Below are 13,400 nucleotides of genomic sequence, written 5' to 3'. Positions count from 1 at the left end.
TGGGGTTAGTGACAGATTGGGGAAGGGGGCAGAGGGCTGCTTGGGAGAAGCTGCAGAGAAAGGCTGAGGGAACCAAATGTCAGCCCCCTACTTCCTCAGTTTCCCCTCCCGCACCTCCATTCTGCCTGTCCACTGCCAGCCGGGGGGGGGAGGATCCCCTCTCATTGACCATGTGGGGGCATTTTAGTGTGGGGTTAGTAGAGCAAGAGCCTGGGCTATGCCCACCAGGTGCCCCTGCTCAGGGGAAGGGGGGACAGATGTAGGACAGAGGCGGCTCCCCCCACACCCTGAGACCCACAGCGCCCCCCTTCTCCAACCCTGCAGGCAGGCTGGCTTGGCTTGGCTTTCTGTGTGGGGCTGTGCATTTTGTCCAAGCAGAGGCCAGCTGTGGGGCTGGAGCCGTGTGCCCACCCCGCTCTTCCTAATGAGGCCCTTCTGTTCCAGGGGCCGAGCTCTGGGCCATGGGGTGGCGGGCCGCAGGGTGCCGCACTGACCCCTCTGTCTCAGGTCCATGCAGAAGCGCTGGGATGCACGTGGCCTCTAACCGCTCTCTTCTCTCTCCCCGCATGGCGGCCACCCTGGGCCAGGACCCTGCTCTGGACACGAACGGCACCCCGGGCACCCCGGAGCTCAGGCCGACCGTTAGCTCCTCCTGCTCCCAGCCCTCCGTCTTCTCCCCACACACGGGGGTCTCTGCACTCGGCCCTCCACGGGGCAGCCCGGGGGCCACGCCCGGCCTGGAGGGGGCCCTGGACTCGCTCAGCCCGACAGCAGCGCGGGGCTCGAGCCGGCCCAGGCAGTACAACAACCCCATTGGGCTGTACTCCGCACAGACCCTGAGGGAGATGGCTCAGACGTATCAGCTGAGCCTCCGAGGGAAGGCCTCGGGTGCTGCGCTCCCAGGAGGGTAGGTAACGGGCCCGCAGCTTCCACTCGTGTGCTGGGGCCACCTGGGTCCTCAGTGCTCAGGAGAGGCCTGGCCAGGTGGTCAGAGCGAGAAGCTGGACTCCATCTGGCCGGCCCCAATCCCAGGAGGCAGGGCAGGAGAAGGGCAACGAACGCAATGACCCTATTGACATTTGCCATGAAGCAGGTGCATCCTTGCTTTATACCACCCTGGGTGACGTGTCGGATTTTGCAGAAGGGGAAACTGAGGCTCAGAGAAGGTTTGGTTGACATCTAGCTGTCCAGCTACTAAGTGCTGAGCCAGGCCTGAATGCAAGAGACTCTGACCCACAAAACTATTAAACCAGGCCACCCTCCAGGACAGGACAAAGCCTGCTGTCTCCAGGAGCTCTAGGGCAGGGGACAAGCTGGTCCCTATACCTCTGGGAGCCATGAGGTAGAAGCAAGGAAGAATTAGATAGGTGGGAGGGCAAGTTGTCTAGGGCTGGGAGTGGTCTGGGAAGGCTGCCTGGAGGAGGAAGCACCGAGCTGGGTGCAGAGAGACTCAGTAATGATGTGAGGGAGGTGGACTTGCAGGACTGACCCTGGCTAGGGTGGGGCAGCAAGGAAGCAGGGCCCCGAGGAGAAAGGGACTGTGCAGGGGAACAGCAGCCCACCCCTCATCCCCCCCAATCTAGCTGGTGGGACTCTGCGAGAAGAGGAGTTAAAACAACCTGGAACTGGGGTGGGCACCATGGCGGGGCTGAGGGGAGGGAGCCCCCAAGTAGGGCACGTATTAGCTTCCAAGTCGTTCACACTTATCGCACTGTAACTCCTACCATGCACCATGCAGTCGGTATATTATCTGTGTGCTCCATCAGAGCAGGCTGAGTCAAGGCAACATGGCCCCATGGTTGGGGATTCAGGGCTCCTCCTGTGCACATGGACACGGACAGTCCATGTCTCAGGACTACTGGGCCGACTGAATGAGACAACACGTGCACAGTGCTGAGCTCTGTTCTGGCGCACTCGCTGCATGCTCCTGTCAGCGTTGCCCGAGTCTCACAGCTGGTACACCAAGGGGTCAGACTGACCCCGCCCATGCCCTTCCTCTGCTCTTGCCACGGGAGGTACCGGGCGCCGGCTCACTGTTCCCCTGGGGATCTCCGGCTTCCTCAGATCCCCCAGCTGATTCTGGGTCTTGAGCGAAGCTGGCCTTGGGCCCTCCACGGTCTGAGCCCCAGCGCCCTGGCTTCCCTGGACCATGGGGGCCGAGTCAGATAGCCCCGGGCTCTTTCCAGCAAGGAGCTTCTGCCAGAAAACTCAGGGAGGGGCAGAGTAGAAATGGCCTCCTTCTCCTGCCTCGGATGGGCTGGTAGCTCTTCCTGGGCCTCTTGGAACTGGCCCCTGGCAGGAAGGTCACCCCCTGGTGGACTGGGACCTCCCCGAGGCCCACTTGCTGTGGTGGTACCATCTCCCTTAACGGAGCCCTCAGTCTAGGGTGGCTAACAGTTCATAAGTGTTATCTAACACAACTCTCTCAGCAACTTCCGAGGTGGGCATCATTTCCCCCATTTTACAGCTGGAAATAGAAGCCCAGAGAGAGTGAGTAATTTTCCCAAAGTCACACAGCTAACCAGTGGCAGACAGGAATACACCTGGGGTGGCCTGACTCCTCCCTGGATGGAGATAGGGACCTACATACCTGCCCGGGGAAGTCAGGGGCCAGCCCCACGCCGACCTCCCACGACTTCCGTGGTGCCCTCCGCTGGCACAGGGACTTCTCACAACCTGACAAGTGTTGAATTATTCTCTGGCACTCAGAGCAGCGGGTCCAACAGTTTCCTCTGGGCGATGGGCTAGGGAGGGAGCGTGCTGGTTGCTTCATCCACAGTGGAGGCTGATGCTGCAGTCCCCCTCCAGGCCAGCAAGGGGCAGCCTCTGATGTGCTGAGGCCACCACCTTCACTAAGTGTCTAGCTGCTCCCAGGTGACACGGTTGGCCACTGCTAATCCCTGTGCCCTTCTGTTGCACACGGAACCCATGTCTAGGGGATTCTGTTCAGTTTGCACACCCCATCTGTGCAGTGGGCAATACCGTCTTGATTTTATGAGTGAGGAGATGGAGGGTGAGACAGTGGCAGTGCTAGGAAGAAAGGGTCAGGATTTGAACTCTGTCCTGTCTGGCTCCAAAAGGCAGCTCCTTCTGCTGCTCACTCTCTGGGCAGCCTGTATTCTCGCTGGAGGAATGGAGAGGAGCAGGGGGGTGTAGGACCAGCCAGGCCTGAGCATCCTCGTAGCTCTCTTCTCCTCATCCTTTCTGGGGCCGGCACTGAAGGGCCGTATCCCTCAGGTCACTAGGGGCAAGGGCCCCTGGGCAGGGCATACATCTTTGGGTCATCCTCCCCAAGACCGGGGCGCTCTCTGAGCTGTGTCTGCTGCAGGCATCTCAGGCTCCAGGTCCTCAGGTGGAAGCGAAGCCGAGGGCAGGAATCAATGACAAAGAAGGAGCCAGCTTGCCTGGGCAGGGAAGGCCAGAGGCCAACACTGCCCTCTGCGGGGGGCACAGCTGGTCAGGGCAAAGCTGACTCTGCAGCTGTCAGCGCTGGCCAAAAATGGAGAAGGAACGGAAGATCCGTGCTGGCCCTTTCCTAATATAGCTCCACTTGCAGCTATTTTGAGCTGAGAGGACAGAGGGAATTTTATCAGCTCGGAGACGGGGGCCTGGGGCTGAGCAGAGGCTGCCTGGGGCTGGGGTTTGGCTTGGCTCCCCAGGGTCCTGGCCAAGGGATGACCAGACTCCCCCAGCCAGAGCCCACCGTGGTCAGATCTGGGAAAGTGACAGAATGGGGGGCAGGAACGCCGCCACCTTCTGCATCCTTTCTCCTCCCATAGGTGCTGCTGGGGTCTGCCCCTGCAAGGAATTTGCATTTAAAGAAACGTAAGGCAGGCAGTCCCTCCCCCAAGGAAATGATGCTCCAGGAGGCTCACTCTCAGATAAGAATGAGGGGTGGGGTCCTTCTTGTAGTGTCCAAGCTGAGCTGCCTTGGCTGGGGGCTTTCCTGCTATAAGCCTTGGCCCCACAGTTCCCCCAAGCCTCCCCACTCCTCCATCCTGCCTCATTGCCCCTCCACACGGCCTTTAAGGGCAGTCACTGGGGACTACACAGACCCCCTACCCCTGTGCCCCAGGAGGAGTGACCAGGGCTGCCTGCCCCTCCTCTGGGAGGGAGAGCAGATCCCAGGGGCTGTAGGGAACCCCGCTGCACACACCTCCCTGAACGACTGCAATTCCTGCTTAATGAGCAGACCCCCCGGAACTGCCCCCCATTAAACAAGGATTAGTCCAGAGCTGCTGTCGGGCCAGGAGGCACTTGCCTTCTCATAGCAGGCACAGCTGGTCCGGTATCCATCTCCAACTTCCTTTCCTGGGGTCTACAGCCAGGTTGTATGTGGGGGATTCATGTACATGGTACATAAGTGCCCATGAAGATGATGGACAAGAAAATCCTTCTTCCTGGCAAAGCTATGGGTTCTGTGGACCTGCCAAGGGGGAAACGCTGCTGTTGGCATCTCTGACCCAAACCAGGCGGCCATGATCGGACTCTGAGCTCTTCCGCTCCTCCCTCCACACTTTCCTCACCCGGAGCCAGTCCAGGTGCTCTGCTGCCACAAGGGCCAGTCTGAGGATGGTGCCGACGCTCACACCTCCCTGCGGGAGCCTCGTTCTGACAGCCCTGTCTTCTTTGCTCTTTCTCTCCTCCCTAGGTGGTAGCCAACTCTCCAGCCAAGTTAGTATGATGGAAAGCATGGGTGTGTCCTCATGTGCATAGCCCAGCATGCGTCCGTGTGTCCAGCGGTCCGGGCAGCGTGCGCCTGTGTCAGCACGTGTATATGTGTGTGCATGTGTGAGTGGGGGTGCATTTGTGTCCCCGAGTGAGCCTGCATGTGTGTGAAGCTGCGAGGATGGAGTGGAGGCACTGGGGAGGGGTCCTGGGGCTCTGTCTGATGCCGCCCCGCTCCGCCGTTCTGTTCCCAACATCCTGCTGCAGCCGCTTAAGACTGGGCAGGCTGGCTCTGGCGGGCGGTGGGGAGACTGCCTGCTGACGCTGGGTTCTGTGTGAGCCTGAAGACGTTTCTGTCCTGGCGGCGGTGGGACCCCTCAGAAGGGCTGCGCCTGACCTTGTCTTTGCCCGGGCGAGCGCCTAGCTGTTGAAAAGAAAAGCCCTGATGGGGAGAGAATGGCGGCCACACAACACGTTGGACTCGAGGGGGCCAGAGCAGCCTGAACCCTGCTCCAAGGAGGACGCAGCACATGCACTGAAGCATCTGGAGGAGGAGAGGCCGGGGCCACTAACGGGGTGGCCTGCAGGATGAGCCCCTGCGTGGAGGAAGCAAGCTCAGAATCCCCGTGGGTGCCCAGTGGGGTTGCTTGTGGCCTGTGGGGCGTTCTCGACTCAGCTTGGGCTGCTGCTGCCTCTCACGCTGGTCCAGCTCCTGTGCCCTCCCCTGTTCCGCCCCCCAACCGGTTTTGTCTCTGCTTCCCGCGGTGTGCTGAGAGAGCTGTCAATGCCTGGCGCCCCCTGCCGACCCTACGAGGTGGTTCAGCTGAACGGGGCCTCCAGGGATGGGGAAAGCCGAGATGGGCCAGAAAAACCTCTGCACGTGGCTCGGCTCAGGGAGGGTGCCAAGAATTTTCCAGACCAGACCTGGCCATCCGCAGTCGGGGGCCTGGGGGGCCTGCCTGGGAATCAGGCTTTGGGAGATCTCTCTCGACACCCTCCACCGCCAGCCCTCCCTTGACCCCCCTGTAACACCGCCTGTTGCCCTTTTCTCCTTTCCCCTCCTTCCCCTCCCCTGCCCCCTCCCCCAGCGCCGACTACCAGGAACGCTTCAACCCCAGCGCCCTCAAGGACTCGGCCCTGTCCACCCACAAGCCCATCGAGGTGAAGGGGCTGGGCGGCAAGGCCACCATCATCCATGCGCAGTACAACACGCCCATCAGCATGTACTCCCAGGATGCCATCATGGACGCCATCGCCGGGCAGGCGCAGGCCCAGGGCAGTGACTTCAGCGGGTAAGCGCCTCCCCTCCGCCGCCCGCCGTGGCTCCTCGCTCACCGCCTCCGCCACCGGCCCCGCCTCGTCACGCGCGGGCGAGGCCACCAGGCCGCTGGGCGCCATCGGAGACTTTAGCCACGGGGACCAGCTTCCCTCCCTGGCCTTGGGCCTCCCAGGGCACAGCGCTTGGAGGGGAGCCAGCCTTTGCCCGGGCCTTCCAGAACATGGTGTTCTCTCTTCAGAATCAATGTCACAGTCAGCTTTAGGAGAAGGGTGGAGAAATGCAGAATATGCTGGTTCCTTCAAGTGCTTTTCCCAGCCTCCTCATTTCCCCAGGCTCCATGATGGGGCTGGTTTAGAAGGAGACTTCTGGAATCCTGTTAACCAGGGTCACATTCTGGATACCCCCGTCTTCTCACAACTAAGCTCTTCTTGCAGGTGGGGGGGGGGGTGGGGGGGGTGGGGGGGGGGTAGTTGCTGCATTCTTCCAATGAGGAGAGCAATTCAGATATGTCACTGGGTTTCTCGTTTGGGAAGGGGCCTCCAGACCAACCTTCTTCCATGGTGCTGTTGGCCGTCAGCCCCACTACAGAGCCCGGGGAGCACCCAGGACTGGGCCCCCGCCTCCTCCCTTTGCCCCAGGGAAGCCTGGCCTCAGGGTGCTGGGACTGAGGACAGCCTTGGTTCCTGGAATTTGCCTGTTAGCGATGGTTGAGGAACTTGAGAGTTGAGTAGGGAAAGAGTTGGCCGAAAATCATTGTGGGTGAAATTACTAATGGTACAAACACTAGTGGGGACCTCTCTCCCTCTCTCAGCATCTCTCTGTATTTCTCTCTTTCTATGTGTGCCTCTCTCTGTCACTCTCTTTCTCTCTGTCTCCTTCTCTGTCTCTTTCTGTCTTTCTGTCTCTGTCTCTCTCTCTGGTCTCTTTCTTCCTTTCACACGCACACTCTGACACTGACATACACACTCACACAGACACACACACTCACAGTCTCTTACTGTTTTCTACTCGGGAATACCATTAGTGTTGAATTAGAGAACTAACTGATGATCTCTTTGGGCAACATCTTATCCCTGAGTCAGGATCCCCAGCAACTCAAGGCAAGAAATCTTAAAATGGTGGTTGGACTTGGAGCTATGAAAAACAGATGTTGTAAGAGGGATAGAGGGGTTAGTCCTAGAGAACCCCTATCGTGTGTGGCCTTTCCAGAACCCAGCCATTGTAGCTGTGACATGAGGGCAGGTTATACAGGGCAGGCTCCAGAAGCCAAAGGATGGAAGGTTGTGTAGACTTGTGGCTCTCCTAGGGAGCGGGACCCTCTCAGGCACGCAGTACTGCCTCTGGGCCACCAGGGGGCGGAGGCTGCTCGCCCTGGAGCCCTGAGTTTCAAACTGGCGAGACTCAGGGCAGCAGCTCCTTGCAGAATTTTAGGCTGGTGTTGATTTATTTAATGCCACCGTTCAAAGCAGAAAATATCACCATGCAAGTTTAAAAACACCACCATTAGCTCATGTGTACCCAGAAAAACAAGGCTGCCTGACTAAGCCAAAGAGCTAACCAGGATTTCCTGTTAACATTTGTGTGCCACGTGTGTCCTTGGTGCGCTCTTAGAAGTGGTAACAGTCGCCAAAGGAAAGTTCATAGAAGATAATGGAAGAACTGCTCTTCACTAACTTTGTATTTTCTGCATCTTGGGAAAAGACTGCTCTTATTTGGTGTTATCACTGGGGCGCTCATGATTTTTTTTTAACATGATGCACCATTAATCTAATCTAGGCTTCTCGAAGGACCTTCCCCATCTCCCTCCTGTCCCCTCCCCTCCCCTGCCTTTGCCTTCCCTTGCGTGTCTGGGAAGCAGCGTCCTTTCCCCTCCCTTCTAACTCAGTCCTGCTGGGCTGATGCTGCCGTGGTGCCCTGGTAAGAGCTTCCCCTCTCTGCCATACGGTGCTCCGTTTCTGCTGTTAATTTCCATGATTCCTTCCTCACTGACAGATTTCTTTTTGTCTCTCTCTCTCTTCCTTCTTTATGCGCCCCACTCTCATAACTCATTTCTGATCCTAACCCTGCTCCCTTGTGTGTGCGCCGCCCCTCTGCCATCCCTTGATGGACACGCACTCACTGCTGGGCTTTCCTCTGCTTGGCAGGGCATCGCCGCTGGCGTAAGTAGACCCCACAGTGTCTGTTCCGTCGTCCGTCTGTCTGGTTTCGGGATGGTGTATGGGTTTGGTGGGATGTGTCCGAGGACGGTGGCTCTGTCCACATTCTTCCTCACACCCGCCTCACAGCCAAATGACATGCCCTGCAGCCTGTACAGGCAAGTACTTGTCTTTTGAGGTTTGCCCCAGATCATGTCACTATGGACACAGAATGAGAGTCCCAGCACCCACGCTGCCCCCCAAGGCCGAGGGTGTCTGTTCTCCTTGCCATGTTTTGTGGGGGCTCCCCCGGCTGTTCCTGTCTGCACACTGGGACAGCATAGACCTGATGTCAGAATCCACACTGGGCCATTATTCAGGGGAGAGGGTGGTAAGGGGGCCTCTTGGAGGCCACTCCCCAGAATCCTCATGGAAGATGGATCTGGAGGAGCCAGCACTGGCCGGGACCACCCATGGGAGGCGAGAGCTGAGTCAGATTTGGGGGCAGTGCACATTGGAGGAAATGCCCAGAGGTGACCTTGATGTTGTAGTGACAGTGGAGTGTCTTTGGTGGCAAGAAAACTCTGCAGGCAGCAGCTCCTGAGAGCAGCCTCAGGCCTGGTGGGCCGCAGGGCCTGTTCCATCCTCTCTCTCTAGGCGTTCTCCCTGAGCCCCAGAGACTCAAAAGGCACAGCAGTTCCTTTATCTGACTCCCAGTCCCTGTCACGGCAGCAACACCAGCCCCTGGTCTTTGCACAGTATAGTGGGAAATGGAGCCAACAGTGGGAATCCCAAGGGACTCCATCCGGCAGCTTTCTTGAACCCTTGGAGCAGTGGAAGGAACAGAGGAGCACCTCAAGGGCCCGTGCCAGGGAAGTGGCCACAAACGCCTTCCGTCTGCTTTCTGGACCACACGTTCCCTGCAGACGGCTCAAGGGCAGGCCTGGGTGTGTGGAGCCACACCTTCCCTCTCCCAGGGCACAACCCACACGTCCTCCCTTTTCCCTCCTAGCAGAGCAGGAGTCCTGGTGGTGCCATCCTATTGCACACCTTACCCAAAGACCCAGCCTCTTCTTTGGGAACCCTTGGGACTCCTCCCTGTGCCAGAAATGGCCTCCCCACTGACATGCTGTCCTCTGCTCCCTGGGCAGCCCCAGGCTCCTCCCTGCCTGGACCCCAGAAGGATCTGCTTGTCTTCCCCAACCGATCCCAACTGTAGGCTGCCAGCCCCTGTAGCTCTCTGGGCCAGGGAAGAGCCTTCAGGAAAGGAAGGGCAGCCTCTCCCAACCTTAGTTCCCTTTCGTCACTTTTCTCCACCTCTGCTGTCGTAGCCCACCCTGAGCCAGGCACAAGGGACCGATCCTGAGAAACTACCAATGCTGGGACATAGGCCAGTTCTTCCATCCAGCTCCTTGCAGACAGGGTAGAAGACGTGGGCCCTGGGTGGGTTCCTCCTCCCAGCCAGCGGCCCCTCTGGGGGGCAGGTAGAGGCATAGCGGCAGGCAGGGGGATGCTGGATGGGGCAAGTGTCTGGGCTGGGCCAGTCTCCGGGCAAGGAGCATCCAGAGTGTGCAAGGCCCCAGGGGCCGAATCAGCCTTCCTGAGCTCTTGTCACCGCAGAGGGCCTGATGGAAAGGACACTGCTGGGAGCCAGGAAGTCTGGGTTTTAACTCAGCGGGGCCCCTACATGCTGTAACCTGGAGCTAGTCGGCTGGCCTCTCTGGACCTCAGTTTCAGCATCTGTAAGAGGAGCGAGCTGGGCTGCTGGCCCATAGGCTGGGGAGGCAGGCTGTTGCTGCTGTGAGCTTCACCCGAGCCTGCTCTGACTCCTGAGAGTGTAGCCTGGGTGGCCTGGATCCCCCAGCCCTCGCTGGCCGGGTGAGTGGGCCTCTAAAAACCTTTTGCTATATCCTGCCCTGCAGTCTGATCTGGGCTGGGAGGCACTGGACCCAAGGGGCCCTGGGCTCCCTTCTGGCTCTGATCTGTGATTCATTCACTCAGCTAAGTTGTGAGTACTTACTATGTGCCAGACCCCGGGAGTCTAAGGGAAGGTCAGCAGGTCCCTCTGGAAGCCCTGTGCTGCCCTGGACAGAGGACTAGTGACCGTCCTGCAGCCCCTCTTGCAGCTCCCCTAGGCCGGAAACCACACTGTTGCGGGCGATGCCGGGCCGCGTGGGCGATGCCTTGTTGCTCCCACCTCCGCCGTGCCGGGCCTGCCTGTTTGTGGCAAAGCCAGCACCCCAGGCCTCTTCCGGGGTAGGCACGACATTGCCACCTCCCTATTTGGATTCAAAGGTGTGAGGAGGATGAGGGGTCGGCCCTGAGGAAGACTCTGGGTCCCCCGAATGGCCTGTCCTCAACAGCCCCAAACTAAGGCCCTCTCGGCGAGGTCAAAATTGCTTCAAGAAGAACTCTTCTGCCTCCTCTTCCCTTAAAAGAGACCCAGGCCCTGGGTTGGGGGTGTCCTCAGGCTGTGCCTCGAGTTGGCGAGTTGGCGTGGGTGGAGGGGTGGCTGGCAGGAGGGAGCCGAGCCCTCTGACCCTCCGTGAGAGGAAGCACTGTCTCACTGTGGCCACCCTGAGCACTGAGGACCCAGGCCGAGCCCTCATCCCAGGCTCTCAGAGGGCAGTGGGGAAAGGGTGTTGGGGTTCAGATAAGTGGGGGGGCCACCCACGGGTATGGGGGTGCAGGGGGTGTGAAGGGGATGCGACGTGGGGCCTTGGGAGGGTGGGCAGCAGGTGGCAGCCCAGCCCTCGCCCACGGCCCCCTTGTGCCTTGCAGGAGCCTTCCTATTAAAGACCTGGCCGTGGACAGCGCCTCTCCCGTGTACCAGGCTGTGATCAAGAACCAGAACAAGCCAGAGGACGAGGCCGATGAGTGGGCCCGCCGCTCCTCCAACCTGCAGTCGCGTTCCTTCCGCATCCTGGCCCAGATGACAGGCACGGAATTCAGTAAGTGACAGCTGTGGTGGGTGCGGGGGCCAGGGAGGGGAGCTGCTGGGGGCCGTGAGAGTCCTGGGTCCTGCTCCGCGGTCGTCAGGCCCACAGAAGCCGGGAGTAGAGCTCTGGTGACTTTTCTTCCTGATGCTCTGTGACTCCTTCTGACTAGCAACTTTCTGCCCACAGTGCAAGACCCTGACGAGGAAGCTTTGAGAAGGTCAAGGTAAGTGGCTGGCCTCCAGCTCTGGGGCCTGGCCCTTCCTAACCCATCCCTTCCCGGGCAGCCCCCAGGTCACAAGACTCATGGAAGGAACCTCTCCAGTCCATATATTTGGAAATTCCTGGCCCCTAAAGGGCTCCAGCAGTGCTGGCTTGGGGCGTTTGTCCCAGGTCAGTGAGGTGGGTACTTGGAGCTGAGTCTCTGTCCCCTGGGTCCAGGCTGCAGGAGTAAGGACTCCAGGCTCTCCTGGCTCTGTCCCTGGGCAGCGGGCAGGGCTGCTTTGGCCGTTGCTGGGCTGTCGAGAAGGAGGCATCTCTCCCTGTGAGCGTCCCAGGCCGGCTGCCTTGCCTCCCCGCTCATCTCAGGGCCTGTCCCCTGTGCGTCTGGAGGCTAGCACTGGGAAGCGGGCACTTGGAGGGCTGTGCTGGGGGTGGGTGCCTTACCCCTGCACTCACCTGTCCAGACCTAGTTATTAGTTCCATAAATCACTCACAGCACAATGGCTGCTGAAAGGAAAGACGAGCCCTGGGCATGAGGAGGGGCTTGTGCAGAGCTGGGTGTCTCCAGGGATGGTCCCCATCCATGGCAGGCCTGAGGCCACGGCCACGAACCTACCACCTGTGGCCTGTCAGGTGCTCGTGGCTCTGGGCATGAGGGGGTCACGCTGCCCCAGACCCTCTGGAACCTACTAGGGCCTTCCATGGTGAGGCATGGGGCCCAGTGTGATTGTGCTTACCCTTCCGGAGGCAAGTGTGTGGTCTGCATGTTCTTCCTGGGAGAGTCTGCATTGGGCCTGTGCATCCCGTGGCAGCCTCCGTGTGACAAGCCGGGGCTCAGAGGTGCTCTTCCACCCTGGGCCAAGCTTACTGTCCTTGCTAACCGGTGCGTAGTGGCCATGGGACTGTGCGGAGAGTGGGGCTGTGGGGTCAGCTGGACCTGATGTGGATTTTATTTTTGAACCTGTATTTCGGCCAATCCGAGTTGCCCCCACTCTTTGGCTGGGACATCCAAGCCTAAAGTGTGGTCCTCCCAGACCTGCTAACGATGGCATGCTGTTGCAGTAATGGTCCTTACGTTGCGGTGCCTGCAGTGTGTCTGTTAAAGAGCCTGAACTGAGACGATACGTGATTTAGCTCACAAGTTAGTATCTAGCTATTTTACGTATGACCGAGCTGTCAGCTGTCTCCTCTCCTATGCTTCACCACTCCTGCGTGCTGGTTCTGTGTCCGACCCACCTCCTCTTTGAAGCCGCCGCATAGATGCTCCAGTGAGCGATGTAGCCTTTACCAAAGGTTTGATAGAGAGGCTTTCTAGCACACACCCCACAGCAAACAGCCTAAAAGTCCCCAAGTTCCCTCCATCCAGAGCTAGCAGGGGCCTTCACCCCCCTCCCCAGAAGGCTCCGACCCCTGCCTCTCTGGGCCCCGCCACCCCCTCCGGAGCACTTCTGATCACTTTATGTTCCTCTGGCCGGTCCCTCTAGACTCGCATGTCACTAATCGGAAGGGCGCTGGTGGAGGCGGACCACAGGGGACTTCCATCTTTTCTATTTCCCCTGGAACATTTGCAGGCTCTGCGAAGTTACTGAGCGAGGAGAACACAAAAGGCAGGATTAAGGTGGTCCCCAGGCCTCCCCCTTCCCCCTTTTCAGAAGCATCTCTTGGGTCTAATTCTGCCTGGTCCTGTAGATATGTGGGGAGGTTAGCCATTCTCCTTGGGGCCTAACCCCACACATGCTTGGTTCAGCTCCCAGCAGGAGGCCAGAGGGTCTTGGGCTTCTGAGAACTCTGTGGCAGGTCCTGGAGCCTCTCCCCAGCTCCCACAGGGTTTCATTGTCAGGGAACGTGGAAAGAGAGCCCGAGAGGAGGTGCCAGCCGGCTTCCTCCCTCGGTGCCAGGCCCCCACCCCGAGAAAGCGGCTGCCTCTCACAAGCACAGTGTCACCGCCAGCCCTTCTCTCTGGGGTTTCTGGCCCTGCAGTAACGGCTCTGGGGACCCAGCAAGCCTTCTGCCCGGCACTGGAAGCGCACAAGGCTCCTGCTCCCTCTCTTTTCCTAACTTGGATTTCTGGAAGGTTATCTTCATAGCCTCCCCCAGAAATGCCCATCCTCCCCAGGGCCACAGAAGGAGGGAGGGCGTTTTCATTTCACTGAATCCCAA

The 13,400-nt window shown here is 59.3% G+C and overlaps 1 protein-coding gene across 8 annotated transcripts in view; it reads left to right on the top strand.

Annotated features, from left to right (window-relative positions):
* Positions 1 to 13,400, top strand: part of LDB3 (LIM domain binding 3) — a 60,371-nt gene that overhangs the window by 11,608 nt on the left and 35,363 nt on the right. For 3 of the 8 annotated variants that reach the window (XM_014841508.3, XM_044759845.2, XM_014841510.3), the window contains exons 5-8: positions 4,652 to 4,674; positions 5,757 to 5,960; positions 10,864 to 11,033; positions 11,208 to 11,244. In XM_014841508.3, the coding sequence (XP_014696994.2) occupies positions 4,652 to 4,674; positions 5,757 to 5,960; positions 10,864 to 11,033; positions 11,208 to 11,244 (434 nt within the window). Of the gene's footprint in view, positions 1 to 587; positions 908 to 4,651; positions 4,675 to 5,756; positions 5,961 to 8,091; positions 8,107 to 10,863; positions 11,034 to 11,207; positions 11,245 to 13,400 lie in introns of all 8 variants that reach the window. The other 5 variants (XM_014841509.3, XM_044759830.2, XM_044759858.2 and 2 more) reach the window with 2 other exon arrangements.

Source organism: Equus asinus, chromosome 2 (genome assembly GCF_041296235.1).
Source record: "Equus asinus isolate D_3611 breed Donkey chromosome 2, EquAss-T2T_v2, whole genome shotgun sequence".
In the NCBI taxonomy this organism is placed as follows: domain Eukaryota; kingdom Metazoa; phylum Chordata; class Mammalia; order Perissodactyla; family Equidae; genus Equus; species Equus asinus.
The sequence above is the reverse complement of the archived record's forward strand: the minus strand, read 5'-3'. Positions and strand labels throughout refer to the sequence as shown.